We start from the raw sequence: 18,029 nt of genomic DNA, 5'->3' as shown, positions 1-18,029 counted from the left end.
CTGAGAGATCTAGAGGGAAATTTCAAAAGTCGGCTCCAGTGCCTCGCCCTTCCCAGGGATTCAGCAGTGGGAGGCTGCTATAATAATGATGTGAACAAGGGGAGAAGAGAAGGAAATAAGGGTGAGGCAAAGTGATGGGGGAGGAGGAGGAGGAGGGGAAGGAGATCCTAGTCCTCTCCTGGGTTTTCACTCTTATTAACCCTCTCCCAGGTTAACACTTGGCCGTGGAGCTCACAGCCATAAGATTGCAGCATGCTGGAGACCAGATACTGGTTGTGCCACAAGGACCATGCTCAAGTGTGGGGCAGTGCTGGGGATCAAACTTAATGCCATAAAATAGTGCCTTACTATTAAGCCACACCCGTGAGCCCCTGGGAATTCTGACTGTGATGTCAATTGTTTAGTTCCTCTCTATGATCCCTTGTGTCCTGTAGGCCTCCATCAACTATTTATTTATTTGGTTTTGGGGGCCACACCCAGCAATACTCAGGAGTTACTCCTGGCTCTGGAATTTCTCCTGGAGGTGCTTAGGGGACTATATGGGATGCTAGGGACTGAATCCAGGTTGGCTGTGTGCAAGGCAAGCACTTTACCTACTTCATGATTGTTCTGCCCTCTCCTTAAACAATTGTTGGATAGCTAGATAGGTGAAAGGGTGGGTTAATGGAAACATATGGACAGGTAGATAGATGGATGGATGGATGGATGGATGGATGGGTAGATGAATGAATCAGTGGATAAATGGATAGATGGATACATAGATGGATGGGTGAGTAGATCTATGAACAGAGAGACAGACAGAGGAAGGAGGGTGGGATTACAGGAAGGAAGGCTTGTGGACAGATGAACAAAAGCAGATTAGCTGGAGGAGACTGAGCACACTGTCCCAGAACCCTAACAGCATGGCGCCCTGCTGGCAGCTGAGGCTGCCAGACCAGATGCCAAATCCATCCTGCAGCTCACAACACCCGCACTCCTGGCCGGCATTGGGCTTCTCTCAAAGCTGAGCGGGTGGGAGCTTGGGGCAGCTAAGACCCAAGGGGGGCGCCCACTCCTCCCCCACCTGTCACCCGTCCCTGGCAGCAAGAGCCCCTGACAGCAGGAACACATCTCCCAAAGTGTGAGGCAAGTCAATGGGAAAATAGGATTTTCTTTACAAAATTCACTTTGGCCAACTTCTCCAGAACTCCCCCGTGCAGAAACTTTGGCACATTCATAGTCGAGGGCTCAGAGAATTTTTCAAAACCTGGGAAGTGTGCTGTGTTTGTCAGCTCTTTCCAAAACCAGAAACTAGAGAACAAAAAATATCACGGTTCAGATACCAAAGGAAATTTAAGGGGAAAATTTCACTCTGGATTTTGGTACTCATTCATTTTTCCATCCATTTATATACCCAACTGCCTAAAACATGCAACAATTCTGCTATTATCCATCCACACATCCATCCATCCATCCACCCATCTAATATATGCAATCTCCCTCCATGAAACAATGTTTTCTTTTTCTTTTGGTTTTTGGGCCACACCCAGCTGAGCTCAGGCTTACTCCTGGTCCTGTGCTCAAAGATCGCTCCTGTAAGGTCTTAGGGACCATATGAATTGCAAGGTGTTGAACCCAGGTCAGCTGCATGCAATGCAAGTGCCTTTCTTGCTCTACTATCTCTCTATCCCCTCTATGAAATGATATATTTTTGAGAGGGGTGCATACCTAGCAGTCCTCGGGGCTTACTCCTGAATCTATGCTCAGAGATCACTCCTGGTGGGGCCCAAGGACCATATGGGGTGCCAGGAATGCTTGAAAGCAAGAGCTCTATCTGTTACCCTATCACTATAGCCCCAAAACAATCTTTTTAAAAAAAATTTATTAAGACATTGTGATTTATAAAATCGTTCACAATAGAGTTGTTTCAGGCATACAATGTTCCAACACCAATCCCACCACAAGTTCCCCAAACACTCTTAATTATTCATATATCCACCTGTTTCTCTATCACCTATTTATTTTTCATCTATCCATCCATGCAACCAACCAACCACTTGCCCATCATTCGCCAAACACATAGTCATGTAACTACCCAGGAAACTAGTCATCTTCAAGCCATCCAGACCCTCCTCTATCAATCACTCCAGCTCCCCTGCAACTGCTCGCCTTGCCCCACCCAGCCAACTGCACACTGGTCATCTCAGAATGGCTGAGACTGAGGAGCGCCCCACAGGGTTGGGAGAAGAGCAGCCACATCAGCACAGAGTGCAGTTGGGTCAGCCCTGGGCATTAGAAAAGAGGAGCACTGGGGCTGGAGCGATAGCACAGCAGGTAGGGTGGTTGCCTTGCACACAGCCAACCCAGGTTCGAATCCCAGCATCCCATATGGTCCCCTGAGCACTGCCAGGGGTAATTCCTGAGTGCAGAGCCAGGAGTAACCCCTAAGCATCGCCGGGTGTGACCCAAAAAGAAAAAAAAAGAGAAGAGGAGCACTCTGAGACCAAGAGATGGTGCAGAGGCATTCACCTTGCATGCAGCTGGCCCTGGTATGATCCCCAGCACCACATGTGGTGCCCTGAGCACTACCAGGAGTGATCCCTGAGGTTAATTTTTATTTTTAAAAAATTTTTATTATTATTATTATTTGCTTTTTGGGTCACACCCAGCCATGCATAGGGGTTACTCCTGGCTCTTCACTCAGGAATTACTCCTGGTGGTGCTTGGGAGACTATATGGGATGCTGGGAATTGAACCCGGGTTGGCCGTGTGCAAGGCAAACACCCTACCCGCTGTGCTATTGCTCCAGCCCCAGAGGTTAGAGCCAGGAATAGACCCTGAGACCCTGAGGAATAGACCCTGAGGAATAGACCCTGGTGGTGGGGAGGGCGTGAGGTATGGGGGAAGAGAGAGAGAGAAGAGAGACAGAGACAAAGAGACAGAGACAGACAGAGACAGAAAGAGACAGAGAAAGAGAGAGAGAGAGAGAGAGAGAGAGAGAGAGAGAGAGAGAGAGAGAGAGAGAGAGAGGAAAGAGGGAGACCTGCATGTGCCCACCAAGAACTCAGAGACCACCAAGGACAGGCAGGTCAGCCTTAGGCACCAGGGGGAGACATCAGGTGGAACCCAAATAGGACATGGCCCAGACTGCTTGTAGCAACAGCAGGAATTCACCATGAGAGATGGTGAGGGGGTCTCCAGGCAAGGGGAAACAGGAAACGGAAGTGCGAGTCATCATTACCACAGGTCAGCTGTAGACCCTGGAACAGTCCCTACTTTCTCAGGTCTACCAGCCTCTGTGATTTGTCCCTGAGTCCCAGAAAGGGCCACTGCAGGGGGCTTCCATCTGCTGTCCTCAGTACTGTTCCAGTGTCAGTAGCTAGGGAAACTCTGAAGAGGAGAAAAGTATAGCCCCCCACCCCAATTTTGTGGGACAGGCTTTGTGTTAAGCAAACACAAGCATGACTTCAGAGTGTCTACAAATTATCTAAGCTGAGTCTCTCCTCTGCTGAAAATGAAGAAACTGTGAAAGTTCCTTCCCAGGCCACAGTGAGGATTGAAGGAGGTATGGCGGGAAACCACTGGGCCAGCTGTAAAAGGTAAAGGTAAAGGCCCTCCCGTTGTTCATCGAGCGGGCCCAGTAACGTCTCCATTGGAGACTTTGTTGTTACTGTGTTTGGCATATCGAATACATCACGGGTGGCTTGCCAGGCTCTGCCGTGTGGGCGAGATACTCTCGGTAGCTTGCCAGGCTCTCCGAGAGGGGCGGAGGAATCGAACTCGGGTCGGCCATGTTGGCTGCGTGCAAAGCAAACGCCCTACCGCTGTGCTATAGCTCCAGCCCCAGTGCTCCTCTTTTCTAATGCCCAGGGCTGACCCAACTGCACTCCAGCTGGTGTTCCCTACAGCTGTAGGGCCAGCTGTAGGGCCAGCTGTAGGGAACACCAATCATTCCTTTCCCTCACTATCCTACTGTGTGTCCAAGTGATCTAGAATAATCATACTTTTAAAAAATGAGACTTTGGGCCCAGGCACTTAGCGCACCTGCCTAACAAGCATGTGGTCATTGAGTTCAAATCCCCAGCATCCCACGTGCCCCGAGCATGCTCTGGCAAGGTGTTTTCTCTGGTCCTTGCCACTGCAAGAGATTCCCAGCCCACACAGCCACTTCCCCGGGCAGCCAGGTATGTAGAGTTTGCACACACAAAAAAGGTGCAACCCCCCTCCGTGACCTCCCTGACAAGCATTGCACTCCTAAACTTGTGGGTCTATAACATGACCTCCTATAAGTGAGCCGGAACCTTGGGGTGCACCGGGGCCGAGTGTGTGAGCACCTCTAACCTGATGTGCGGCTCCAGTGAGCACCAAGACTGAGGGCGTGGGAGCACTACAGCCAGATATGTGTGCCATCCCTAGTCATCACAACCTCAACAAGGAGGAAGGGGGTTAAAAATAATCATAAAATGAAACAACCTCAATGGCTTATAAGTGGAACTTGGCCAAACATGGATGACGTCTCTGTCACTGTGAGTTCTTTATCCTGTCTATAGCTTACGCTCAGATGGCTCATAACAAAATCAGACGCACAATACAAAGAGAGAGCAGATGCAGCAACGGTGTCCATCGCTGTTGAGTGGATGAGAAGGGACTGATTATACTTTCAACTGTCCTGGATGTTTCAAATAAAAGAAAAGAAAGAAATGTAGGGCCAGAGAGACAGTTCAGTGGGTAGGGCGTTTGCCTTGAATGGAACCAACTGGAGCTTTTAATTCCTGGCACCCCATACAGTGCCCCCAAGCCCGGTAGGAGAGATCTCTGAGTTCAGAGCAAGAAGTAAACCCTGAGCACTGCCATATGTTGCCCTACCAAAGAAAAAGAAGGAGGAAGAGGAGGAGGAAGAAGAAGAAGAAAAAACAAATGCACTTTTTCTTGAATGGGCCTAAAGTCAATTTGTCTGAGAGGGGATTCTAGTTCTACCAAAGAACTGCATGAAAATTATTTCACTTCTTGAGGCCTTAACTTCCTAGCGCATATGGTGCAGGGAACCACACTGAGCCCCGCAGCCTGTGTGCCCTCAAGCCTTCCACAGATCTCTCTGTTCTCACCTCGCCATTACTCAGTTTTTGCAGTGCCAGGGATTGTACTCAGCACCTCATATACCCGAGGCATGGGATCTACTGCTAAGACTCCTCACCCCCCTCACATGCGCCTGTACTCATCACTCCAATGGCTGGAAAGCAGCCGACAGACAAGGCATTCAGTAAACACTGGCCTCCCTTTACATTACCTCCTTTCATATCCCCAAACCCTCCTCGGGCGGGGGCGTGGGGGTGTGCAGGTGGTGAGATCACTCATTTTGCTGATGAGAAGACCTGACTGAGGTGGGCAAAATGACTCATCCAAGGTGACCCGGTGGATGAGAAAAGAAGCCAGGATCTGAACGGCCCATCTCCGGAATCCAGGGTCTCCTGCCTCCTCTCCGTCCCTAGGCCCGGGCACCCTTCCAGCTTTAGAGCAGCCAATCAGAGCCCAGGCCTGGTCTTGCGGGTATGGCCAGGCTTCCGGGCTGCCCCTGACAGCCCAGCTCCAAGGCCTCCTTGACATTCAGGAGCTCTTGTGACCATGCTCCCCCCGAGCCGCGGGAGCTGCCATTTGAGGCCTCGAGGAGTGACAGCTGACAGTGATGGGGACAGGCAGGAGCACGGCCGGGCCGGGGCCCTGACTCGAACAGACCCCCTGGGCCCCAGCCTTTCGTAGGTTCCAGAAAGGCCCCTCAAGCTCTGGCCGAGGCTGTTCCCAGGCTCTGCCTCCCCGCGAGGGGCGGAGAAGCCCCATTCAGGCAGGACACATCCCACTGTGCGCTAAGCCGCTTTCTCCCCACTGACACGTTTCAGAGCCTTTTTGTCCTTCCGGCTTCCCATGGACTCAGGCCAAGTGACAAGTTGGTGCTGCGGACATATGTCGGCGCCATAATGGGGATGTTGACCCTGTGCTCTCTTCCTACTGGGGCTCGGCAGCTTGCACCCCGCCCCAACGCTTGGCAGGCCCCGTTCTCAACCACCCGGGGCTCCCCAGCATCCCTGACAGGTCCAGTTCTCCTTGGCCCCTTAATCGGAGCTTTGCAGATGCCATCCTGCAGCCAGAAAAGTCTGCTCCTGCCACTTCTTCACGCTGAAGGATCCCCACCCAGGCAGCCTCCTCTGGGGAGCCTTCCCTAAAGACCTGAGGAGAAACTGGGGCTCAGCAAGGAGAGTTAAAGGGGCCAGGGGGCCGACCGTTGGTTAGGGTCAGAGTGTATGTGGAACAGCAGTCTGGCTGGGTGTTTTTTCCCAATTCTGCCCATAAAAGGACCCAAAGGAAGACCCATTCTGCCAAGAAGCCAGGTGCCAGCCAGAAGCAACTTTGATTCCTAATTGTTCTCTAAAGTGGGAATCGGGGCCCATGGGGATGGTGCGGGGGAGGGGGAGTTGGAGTGGGACAGAATGGTTACAGGAAAAGAGATGCCCTGCTTTGGAGATGGGCAGCCTTTCTATCCACCTCATGGCCTACTAACTGTGTGACTTTGGGAGAGTCACATCAACTCTCTGATCCTGAACATCTCCATCAGCAATACAGAGCTCACAACTCCCAACCTATTTCCCTTTTTTTCTTTTTGGGTCACCCCCAGTGATGCTCAGCGGTTACTCCTGGCTCATGCACTCAGGAATTACTCCTGGTGGTGCTCGGGGGACCATATGGGATGCTGGGAATCGAACCTGGGTTGGCCCCATGCAAGGCAAATACCCTACTTGCTGTGCTATCACTCCAACCCCACTATTTCCCTTTCTTTTGGTTTCAGGGCAACACAGGTGGTGCTCAAGGATTACTCCTGACTCTGTGCTCAGGGTTCACTCCTGGTGCTGCTCAGGGGACCATATGTGATGCCTAAAATAGACACTGGGCCAGCCACATGCACACAGCAAGCATCTTAACTGCTGAACTAGCCCTCTGTCCCCACCCAAGCTATTTCTTTGCCCCAAATACTCACTAAGCACCTGCATACTGCCAGCCCTCAAGTCCACTCAAGCCAGCAAACATGGTGTGGCTGGGCTGACACTGTACTTTAGAATAAGTTGAGCAAACACTTTAAAAAGGACTGTCCCCTGCAAATAGAAGCTTTCAGTGTTGGTGGGAGGCAGCAGGCCTGCCTTCTTAGGGCACAGCACCCACTCTCTGTCCCAAGGTCCTACATGGCCTAATGCCAGCCGCTCCCCTTACACACACACACACACACACACACACACACACACACACACACTCTGCCCAGAACAACTTAAATCTGGGACCTCCGATCAGAACTTTGGTGATTTGTTATCTGCATTGCACTGGGCTTGGCTTCCTGTTCTGTTAGCATTAGAAGCCCCAATTCTAGCCCAAAACATTTGACTATGAATTGCCTAGCATCTTCAGCGTGTCCCTGGGGGTACTGCTCAGGGCCCCTGTTGACACTCATCACCAGCTGCAATATCTTCCAGTGCTGTGGACCAAACTGTGATCCGGACTTTAGATTCCAGAGCGACAGGCCGATGCTTTACAAGCTTTGGCTTCCTCCGGTGCTTCTGACTCCTCCAGGGCCTTGGCCATGGCAACAAGCTCTAGAAATACACCTATAGGTTCTTTGAGGAGAGTATGGAAATATTCAGGGGGCCCAGTGGCCACATCTCTCCAAGTACCAGGCCACTCTTGCCTCTGGGGGCCTGCCGGCCACAACTAGGCCTGACCCCACACATCAGAGCCCCAGAGCACAGGCTGAGCAAATGTTGGTGAACGCTCCAAGCAGCACATCCCAAGGCATGTGGAATTCACCTTTCTTTTTTTCTGGTGGTGCCAGGGATGGACCCCAAGGCCTCATACATGCAAGGTTCATACCCCATGGCTAAGCTACCTCCGTCTCCCACACAATCCAACGTAATGGATGGAACCACAGAGAAATCAATGGGATTTCCCTTAGATGGTTCCTTTATTAATGTTTGCCTTTTTCATCCACTTTGTCCCTTCGTGACTGCACAGAAGCTCCCACGCAGTGTTATTTTCCCATTCCTGGAACCCGAAGAGGAAGCCTGGGGTGAACCCAGCTTGGCAGCCTGCTCTGGCTACTGGGGGATGTTGGGTGACATTATGGTCAAGGTCTCGAGCTATCCTGCCGCTCCCTGTCGCCCTGAAAGCCAGTGGCCAAGGAAACAGCTCAGCCTAGACTGCTAATGAGGGAAGAGATCTGGGGGTACACAGAGAGCCCAACCTTCCAGCCACCCCTCCTGGGACCTCAAAGGTATATGCAGGGCCATGGAGGGCCTAGCAGTACAATCTGGCTGTGGGCTGATGCTGTGGGGAGCAGAACAAGCACCCAGCTGAGCCCAGGCAACCCCCCAAAACAGGAGAAATCATAGATCCCTATGGTTCAAAGCCAAAAAGTTGGGTTGACTTGTTCCACAGCCACAGAGAATCCTTCCACTATCCAGGAGCAGGGCCGGTACTCTTCATCACTTCTTCCCTCCCCTACCTGAAGCCTTGCACTGGGCCAAAAAGGGATGTCCAGAACTACCCAGACCCACCCACTCATCTTATTCAGCAGTGGAGCCCTAGCAGAAGAAGAGATTCACCACAGACCACACAGAGAGCTGGGGCAGATCCAGGAGCTAAACTCACCCGCAGGGGCTGGTAAGGGGCACTAACATGCCCTGTAAGCTGGTGCGAGCTGGCCTAAGCTCTGACCACTTACCTGCATGTTTGGCCTGAAGAAGCAGTCACCCCAAAGCTCCAGCCTCCAGTGCCCAGATGGAAAAGTGGGCCCAGAAGGTCTGACTTCTCAGAGAGGCCACCAACAGTATTTCTCTGTAAAAATCTCGGTGTTTGAATGTTGGCTATGAATTCAAATTGGATTGAGAATCTCTGGAGCATGGAGACCGGCTTCAGGCTTGGTCTGGCCACTGGCCTGGCTGTGAGGAAGTCACACCCCCCTCCAGCCTCAGTTTCCTCATCTTGGAAAGGGGCCCCAAGGCTCCTGCTAACTTCGCGGGTTGCTATGCAATTCGATGAGCGAACAGGTTGGGAAGGCTAAGTGAGCGTGGCCCTGTGACTGTTCCACAGCCTCGCTCTCTGCAGAGGCCCCCTTTAAAATGTAACGAGTTAACACTCGATTTGTCTAAGTTAGAGCAACATTATTCTGACCGTTATGACAGAGATTGCGTTTTTATGGCAGGTTTGTGAGTTCCAGACCCTCCCGATCGCATTATCTCCAGATACTGATGGAGTCAGAGGCTGGACGGCTGCCTCAGAGACCCTTGCCAGAGGCCAGCCCCTCCTCTGAGCCGGAGGTGCGATCCAGGAGAGGCCAAGTGGTGGGGAGTAGGAGAGCTTGGGAGCCCCCCGCCCCCAGACCTGGACTGCAGTCCCTGCCTCGCCACTCACTAGTGACGTGTCCTTGAGCCAGTCCTGTTCTGTGCTTCAGTCTCCCCATCTATGGAATGGGCAGGGAGAGCCATATCTCCGGGAGCTGAAGCAGCTGCACAAGAACAATGGTTGTGGCTAGAGTGATAGCACAGCAGGTAGGGTCCTTGCCTTGGACACAGCCGACCCGGGTTTGATCCCCAGCATCCTTTAGGGTCCCCTAGGCACCGCCAGGAGTATAAAGCCAAGAGTAACCCCTGAGTATCATCAGGTGTGGTCCCCAAATAAAACAAAACCAAAAAATTAAAAAAAAAAAAAACAAGAAATGGGCTGGGGCTATAGTACAGTGGGTAGGGCATTTGCCTTGTATGCAGCCGACCTGGGTTTGATTCCCAGCATCCCATATGGTCCCATGAGCACTGCCAGGAGTAATTCCTGAGTGCAAAGTCGAGAGTAACCCCTGTGCATCACTGGGTGTAACCCAAAAAGCAAAAAAAAAAAGCCAAGAAACAATGGTTATCAGCATGGCCATACCCAGCAAGCAGAGGACAAGGAAGAGGGTACTGTCACAGAGGATCCAACCCCTCTCCTGGCATTAGGGGCGCCAATCTGGGGTGGGGAAGGGGCATTTGACAACAACCCAGAGAGGCAGTCTGGGGCCTCTCAACTCCCCAGCAAAGTCCAGAACTTCCCTGGACTCTTTGGCTTTTCCCAGCAGGGGAATGAGGAGAGGGCAGGAGAGTTGGAAAGAGATCTCCTAACCAAAGGCCCAAGAAACAGTACAGCAGAAAGGCCTTGCACTCGACCAACACCCCAGATGGTCCCCCGTGCTCTTTCAGGAGTGATCTCTGAGTGCAGAGCCAGGAATAAGCCCTGAGCACTGCAGAGTATGGCCCCCAAACATAAAAATAACAAATAAATAAATGGGACCATGTCCCCAACTTTGGATCGGGGTGCCTCTTGGTCTGCGTGAAGACTGCCACAGTTCACACTTGGGCTCATACTCGATCTAGTGGACTAACACTTTTGGGGGGCATGTATGCCTTCCAAGCCGTTTTCAGGGATCCTGGGGGTCCCTCCCAGAAGTTCTTGACCAACCAGGCCCACAGTTCAGTGGGAGGCCCAAGGATGTGCTGCCGCTAAGGCCCTGTGGTGTCAGAGACCACTAGGGGCAACTAAGGTCACTCGAGGTTCTTAGGAGCCCCGGGGCTGCACCCAGCTCTGTTTGGGGGCTAGTGATTGGACTGAAGCCCGCTGCATGGCAAGACATGTGCCCTAACCACTGTACTCTCTTACCACCTCTCAAGAGCTGGGAACTATATTTATAGAATCATATTTATATAATTATTTCTATAAATAGACTAAAAAGTGTTTGTGTATTTAAATTTTTACCATTGTTTATGTAACCAGGGCTACAATAGTGTTAATGTTTATGGTTTTGATATACAAAGTTACTACACTTTCACCAGCACCAAAGAACCCAGGACACCCCACCCCCACCCAACTGTCCTTAACGCTATTTCTAATGTGCTTCTGGATAACTTTTTGTTTTTGTTTTTTGGGTCACACCTAGCAATGCACAGGCTCTGCACTCAGGAATTGCTTCTGGTGGTGCTTGAGGGACCATATGGGATGCTGGGAATTGAACCCAGGTCGGCCGCGTGCAAGGCAAAAGCCCTACCTGCTGTGCTATCACTCCAGCCCCTGGAGAACTATTTTTATACTTTTTTTTTCATTGGTTCTTGGGCCACACCTAGCAGTGCTTACTTCAGGCTCAGTGCTCAGGGACCTGTTCTGGAAGTGCTCAGGGAACCAGATGCAGCGTTAGGAATGGAACCAGGGTGAGTCATGAGCCAGGCAAGCACCTTACCCACTGCACTCTCTCACCGGCTCTTGGGAACTATTTCCAGGCCCCCTTCTAGAGCAGAGGAAAGCACAGTGCAGAGAGGGGACACAGCCAGGGGACACAAAGCGGGGACGAAGAGTGAGGAAACTGAGCAGCTGCCCAGGGCCCCACCGAGACCCCGTGTCTGTCTACCCCTCGGTCGTGTTCCAGGAGCCTGCAGACAGGCAGGGGTCCAGTTTACAGCAGAGAAAATGGAGGCTCAGTGAGCCCATCCCTGTTTCCCGGCCACTGAGCAGGCAAAGTCTCCTCCTGAGGGGACCCCCTCTCGGGGCCTCAGTAGGGGGACAGAGGGCACAGCTGAGGTAACGATGACCTCGGGAAGCCCCCAGGTGACACAGGGGCGCCAGGGAGCCAGGCCTCCCCCCTGCAGCCCTCCCCACGGAAGGCAGTCAGCAGCAGCTTTCAAAGGCCCTGAAATCCTTTCAAGGCAGCCTTATCAGGATGATCCCAATCAGGAAGCTTCCAGGGGCTGTCACCAAGGGGCAGGGGCGGCCACCTCAGGGAGCTGTGCAAACATTCTTCCTGCCCTGCCTCCCCTCCACACCCCACTCTCCCGCTCTGCTACCTTCAGCTCCCCACGGGCAGGCACTGGCCTGTGGGCTCGAACTCTGATTGATTTCACTTCATTTCAGTCTTTTCCAGTTTCCTGCTGAGGCCTCCCATCCTCCTTCCCAGGAGCCCTGTGTTTTATCTTGGGCCTCTGGGGGGCAAGTCTGCCAGCCCATGAAAAGACCTGGGGAGTGTGTTAAAAATACAAGACGTGCACCGGAGCAAGAGTACAGCGGGTAGGGCACTTGCCTGGCATGCAGCCTACCCAGGTTCGATCCCTGGCATCTCCTTATGGTCCCCTGAGCACTGCCAGGAACAATTCCTGAGTGCAGAGCCAGGAGTAAGCCCCGAGCATTGCTGGAGATGGCCCCCAAACTCTCCTTTAAATCCAGCAAAGCAGGCCAGGCTACAAGACTGGGCCTTGGTGGGAGTGCAGGAGCCCTTTCTGGCAGGAAGCCTCCCAGAAGTCACACCTCTATCTTCAGAGGGAGCACTGCTCTTCTGCCTCCTCTGTCACCTGCCATCTCCTGCAGTCCCTTTCTGCAAGGAGCCAGGGGTCCCACTTGCAGCCTGAGTCATAGGTGGGCAGAGCAGCTCCCTAGGCCAGTTGCTGGGCACCTCCCCAGCACCGCCCCCTCCCCCACCCCCAGCCCTGAGGTTGATGCAACACCTGTAGGAAGCTGGGGTCAAAGACACAAGAAAGGCAGCCACGCGAGAGAGACGGGGTCCCACGGGGCAGCCGGGCTAGCAGAGCAGGAGCGGCGGAGCATGGGACAAGGTTTCCAGCCATGAGCAGAAACAACCCTTCCCCACCCCCCGCTATGCCCAGGTGTGGGTTCACACTTTCACAAGGGTTTGAGACTCTTCTGAAAAGTGGAGGTCTCAGAAAACCCACATGAACATCGGGTGTTGTATTATAATTTCTGGGTGATCCCAGGTTTCCAGGGGCCCCAAATGAGATAAAGGAGCCAGTTGGAGGGGAAGAGGAGAAGAGGAGGGGAGGTGGGGGGCCCAGCACCCTGCTGGCAGCCCAGAGCCCAAAGGATGGATCTGGGAGATGGTGAGGGATGATCTGTGCCCTGGACAATGCAAAGGCCATTGAGGAGGACACATTGGGGTACATCTCTGACCACACCTGTGGGTGTTTCATCCGGGGAAGGGACGTAGGAGGGGCCTTGAGTCTATGCCAGTGAGCCCCGAGGAGAGAACAGTCCCCAAGGAAATCAGTCATGGACTGCAGGACACGGCACACAGCGCTGGGATTCGAACCCAGGCTGAGCGCCCCCTAGGCTGTGCCTTTTTCTCTGCCTTATACTGGGAAGTTGGATGGACCTTCTTCCCCAGCAAAGCTGAATTCCTCCCCCAACCCCCCAACCCCCACTCCCAACCTCTGCGGAGCAGAGCTGGTTACTCTTTTAAAGTGTGCGAATGGAAGGAGAGATGAATGAATAAGTCAACTTGCTTTTGAATTCTACAGCATTTGGGCTTTAAAATCTAAGCCCAGATTTCCTGGCTAAGAAGACAGATGAAAGCAGCCTCCTTTAAAAATCGAGAAGTCAGAGAAACAAACATAAAAGGAAAACCAATTCCAAATTAATCCCACCGAAGGCCTCTAGGTCTTAGGGAAGGCCCGAGAGGTGGGCAGCCCCGAGGATGGCGGGGGTGAGGTTTGAGACACGCCCCCTCCACCATCCAAGAAGGGACATGGCTGACCCAGAGCTGCGGCTGCTCCACTAGCATCCTTAGCTCTGTCCGGCTGAACCCACAGGTTTAACGACCCCACAACCCTCCAGGCTGTCCACTCACCACTGCCTCCCTCCATCCATCTCTGTGCTGTCCGCCTGTCTGTGACCTGACATAATATACTTATTAATTCATTCCACATCCATTCATTCTGTATCTCCTAGCTCTGCTCTCCTGTACTCGGCACACCTGACCAGGCACCTGAGCCCTGGGAAGACAAAGCCAACAGGGCAGATACCAACCCTTTCCTTCCTGCAGTGTGCTGTCTGCAGGGGATGGAGAAGCAAAACAAGAAAACCAATCACTTCCCTAAGCTAGGGTGCTAGTGGGTGCCAGGCGGTCAGACAAAGCAGGCTGATGAAAAACCGGGTATCTGTGCCATGAGGGCATCAGGGAGGCCTCCGGGGAGGCGGCATTTGAGCAGAGCTCTTTTTTCCCACCACAAAAACCAAGGTGCTGCACTCCCGCGGGGAGCCCCCAGAAGAATGGACAGCATGCAGGACCTCGTCCAGCTCATTGGAGCACTCCATGTACTGAGAGTCGGTAATCTTTCCAGACACACATGGGGCTGGTTCCTCGGGGTGCTCAAGCGCCATCAGGGACTCCCCTGTGCCCTTACTCTGCACCCCAAACTCCTCAGCCCTCTATCCTAGCCATCCAGGACATGCCCTGCCCTGGCTTCTCTGCCTTCTCCGCTTGCTCTGCCCACACCCACCCCCCAAACATGCCTTATGGATCTACACCTGCTGCTTCTTTTTTCAGACAAAAAAAAAAGTCATTCTCAGAGTCTCAGATTGAACCTCCTTCACTTTCAAGAAGATGCTCGTTCGTGTGACAGGTGGCGGAGAGGTTTCGCAGAAGGAATGGGTAGTGAGAGAAAATAAGGCAAAGGATAAAGCCATAAAAGACGGAATCACCCCCCTTCCACTTTAGAAACCGCCTCTGCTGCCCCAGATGGCTCCTGGCTCCTGCTGCCGGCACCCTGCGACCAACCAACACTTTCTACCTGGGCCCCCGTTGTCCCTGCCAGCATGCCTGGGCCTCCCGCCTCCCACCACCCCAGGGTCCAGCAGCTCACTGCCCACCAGGGAGGAAGCGCCAGAAATACTTGGAGACTTGGGAAGCGAAGGCACCCGGAGGCTGCTTTTCTCTGCATCTTTCTCCAACCTTTGGATTCCATCTAGTGGCTGGTCTGTTCTGGCCTTTCCTCCTGTTGTATGTGTCCCCAGGGCACATCATCCCTCTCAGAGCTCCACCCCCCCCCAGATGCTCCAGATTAGTGGGCCCCTTGCGGGGAGTGGTTTGTGGCTTGGGGGAGATACTAAGCTCACCATCCTCACCCAGAAAGCCCCCACCCTATACCCAAACATCCCCACTCCCCTCTCCCCTCTCCCTGTGCAAAATCTAGTGTTTCCAGCAGCAAAAGACTCAGGACAGCATGGTCTTAGAGTTTCTGCAGGGTGTGAGGGTGAGGGGAGGACGGGGGGGAGGCGCATGAAGAGGTACCGAGAGCTTCCCTCCATCACCCCAAGCTTCAGTCCTGTTTCCACACAAAGTGCCCCTTCCAGGGCTTCTCCTCCAGTAGCACTCCCCATCGCCATCTTCCACCCCCAAAGGCCACGTCCAGCTCTCCAAGAGGACTTTCCCCTTCCACTTCCTGCTCTGAGTCTCACCCTCACCAGACACGGCAGGACAGGTGCTACGACTACCTTCATTTGACAGATAAGGGAACTGAGGCTAAGTGGCTTACACAGATGGAGCCTTGAGTGGTCGGGTAGATGACCCACAGAAGCTGAGGCCCCAAAGGGGACAGGAGCTGTCCAGGAGCTCCAGAGTTCCTGTCCAGGAACAGAGCCTCGAACCTCCTCCTCATACCCTTCCCCGCACCCTCCACAGCTCCTTGGCAACCTCTAGTGAATGGACTTAGTTCTGGGACAGGCAAAAAAGGGCATAAGGAAAGAGAGGTTTGGGTGCCAGCTTGGGTCTCCCCAACCTGCCGGGGAGCGGAGAGCAGCCAGCTCCTCCTATGACATCGGCAGCCTGGCCAGAGCCCCTGTCAGGGCCACGGCCAGGCGACAGGGCCCTTCCGGCTACCCCCCTATAATTAAAAACACACCGGGCCTCTTGCAGCCTGAGAGGGGCCAAGTTTCTCCCCCTCCAGCACCACTGACTGCGACCTAAACAGCAATATTTATGCCAAGCTCCCCATAATACTGTAAACATCCCCGACATATAGCGGGCCAACTCATGAGTCATTTCCCCAAAGCCAAAGTCAATCAGTGGTACCTCAGCCATATTCCAGGGAGCGCCCGCCAGCAGCAGGGGCCTCAGGCTATCTGCCACACCCAGGGCCCAGGGCACCCTGGGGTACCCCGAGGGGTCCACTCCGGGAAAACTGCAGGAGCTGGAGGACAGTCACTCCGTACCAGGAACAGCGGCTGCCATGCAGGGACACCCCAGGACCCTCTGACCTGGGGTTCCTCCCATGTTCTTTACTGAGGAAAGAGCAAAAGTTACGGCCGGGGGTTGTCCATGTTACCTTTCCCAGAAGCTGCAGTGCTCCGGCCTCTTTCGGGTTTTATTCTTGTTTTGTGTTTTTGAAAACTGAGTTGCATGAGGGGTAGGGGCTTCCCAACCGGCTAGGGATTAGGGTCTTTATAGTTCACGCTCTCAGCCCATGGCAGTGGGTCCTGGAAGGGGTCTCCATGTTTCCGGGCTAGAAGACTCCCAGCTGCAGAGACCTGAGGCCTTGGCTTCCCCTTCTTCACCCAATGGCCCTGGATGACATGCTGACTTTTCTGAGCCGGGGGTTCCCTCTCTATTAAAAGCAGATGAGAATCCACCTGGCTTCCCTGGGTGCCCTATTCTGGGGAACTCGAACAAAATCGTGGGTGGGAAAGCATTCTGTAAAGCTTCAAGTCTGCTGTCAACGGTGCAGAGCGCTGCACACCTCCCCGAGTACTCCACAAACTGTAAAGCGCATGGGAAACGGTAAAGTGCAGCCCAGGAGAGAACCATCACTTAGACTCATTCCGCGCCCTCCAAGCTCAGCCATTTCTGGTGGACACGCCCAGACCCCATGAACTTTCCCTCCAGAGCAAGCGGCTCCGGCGACCTGGCAGCCTCACAGTCCCCCTTTGGGATCGAGGGTCCAAGCCCATGAGGCCGTGGGGACAGGGCCAGGAGACTCTGGCCAAGGCCAACACATGGCAAGAGCATCTGGTCCGGCCTTGGCGGCAGCTGGAGGGTTCCCGGGGCTCCAGCGACCACGCTGAGCTCTGCGGAGAGCGGGGCGGTGGCCGGCAGGGGTGCCCGGAGACCCCGGCGCCGCGGAGAGATGCCCACCGCCCCATCCCCCCCGCCCCATGCAGTCCTCCGGGGTAGGAGACCCCATTGTACGCCGCGGGCGATGGGCAGGCACCAGCCGCGGCGGCGAGCGGGCTCATTCACTTCCACTCCACCAATGCCCGCTTTTCGGGGCACGGACTCCATCTCGGGGGGCACGGCCTGGGAGCCCCCACCCGGGCTGGCCGCGGTGCCTCCCTCCTTCTGCTTCCCTGCCAAACTTTCCAGCCCCGACCGCGCGCCGCCCCCCACACCCCCCGCGCGCGCGCACGCACACACACACACACACAGCACACACAACACACACACACACACACACACACACACACACGCACACACACACCCGACCCCGCGGCCGGCGCCCCTCCAAGCCGTGCCCAGCGAGGCCAGGCCGGCGCGCGGGAGGTGCCCGGGCCGGGGGCGACAGGCGCGCGTGGGCAGCCCCCCGGCCCTGGGCGGCGCTCGCCGGGCTGGCTACAAAGCCTCGGCAAGATGGTCCCTTCGCCTCCTCCTGGCACAGTCAATCAGCGCCCGCCGCTGCCCGGGCGCCCGCGGGGCCGGCGCCCCCCCGCGCGGCCGGACACACCTCCCGGCGGCCACCTGCGCCCGGCGCCAGCCCCCGGGCAAACTTTGCGGGCCGCGGGGCGGAGGTGGGCGCCGGCGGCCGCCGTGCCCGGCCGCTCCCCGCCCCCATCGCCCGGCCGCCCGCTCACCTTCCACGGCGGCGAGCAGCGGCAGCAGCAGCAGCGCGGCCCCCAGCCTCCGCAGGGCCATGGCTGCGCCTCCCGGGCGCGAGCGTGCGCCCCGGGCTCGGGGGCCCGGCGGGGAGCGGCGGGGCGCGGCGCACACACAGCCGCCGCCACCGCGCAGCCAGCAGAATGAGCCATCCAGCCCGGGCAGAACGGGGACCCGGGCTCCGCCAGCGCCGGGCACGGCCCACCTGAGCGCGGGCGCGGGGGGAGCCCGGCCGGGCCCCCGCCCCCGCGCGCGCGCCCGGGACCCCCGCGGGCCGCGCGCGCGCCCCCACACCCCGGCCCCCCACGTCTGCACGGCCCCCCCGGGGGCCGCCGCGCGGGCCGGA

At 55.2% G+C, this 18,029-nt stretch overlaps 1 protein-coding gene across 6 annotated transcripts in view; it reads right to left on the bottom strand.

Moving 5' to 3' along the window:
- EPHB2 (EPH receptor B2) overlaps positions 1-17,819 on the bottom strand; it is a 196,820-nt gene extending 179,001 nt beyond the window's left edge. For all 6 annotated transcript variants that reach the window (XM_056123818.1, XM_056123816.1, XM_056123819.1 and 3 more), the window contains exon 1: positions 17,662-17,819. In XM_056123818.1, the coding sequence (XP_055979793.1) occupies positions 17,662-17,722 (61 nt within the window). In that variant the 5' untranslated portion in view covers positions 17,723-17,819. The remainder of the gene's footprint in view (positions 1-17,661) is intronic.
- Between the last annotated feature and the right edge of the window lie 210 nt (positions 17,820-18,029).

The sequence above is a fragment of the Sorex fumeus genome, unplaced genomic scaffold, assembly GCF_029834395.1.
Source record: "Sorex fumeus unplaced genomic scaffold, SorFum_2.1 ptg000047l, whole genome shotgun sequence".
Lineage (NCBI taxonomy): Eukaryota > Metazoa > Chordata > Mammalia > Eulipotyphla > Soricidae > Sorex > Sorex fumeus.
Note: the sequence above shows the minus strand (reverse complement) of the source record. Positions and strands in the feature narration are given on the sequence as shown.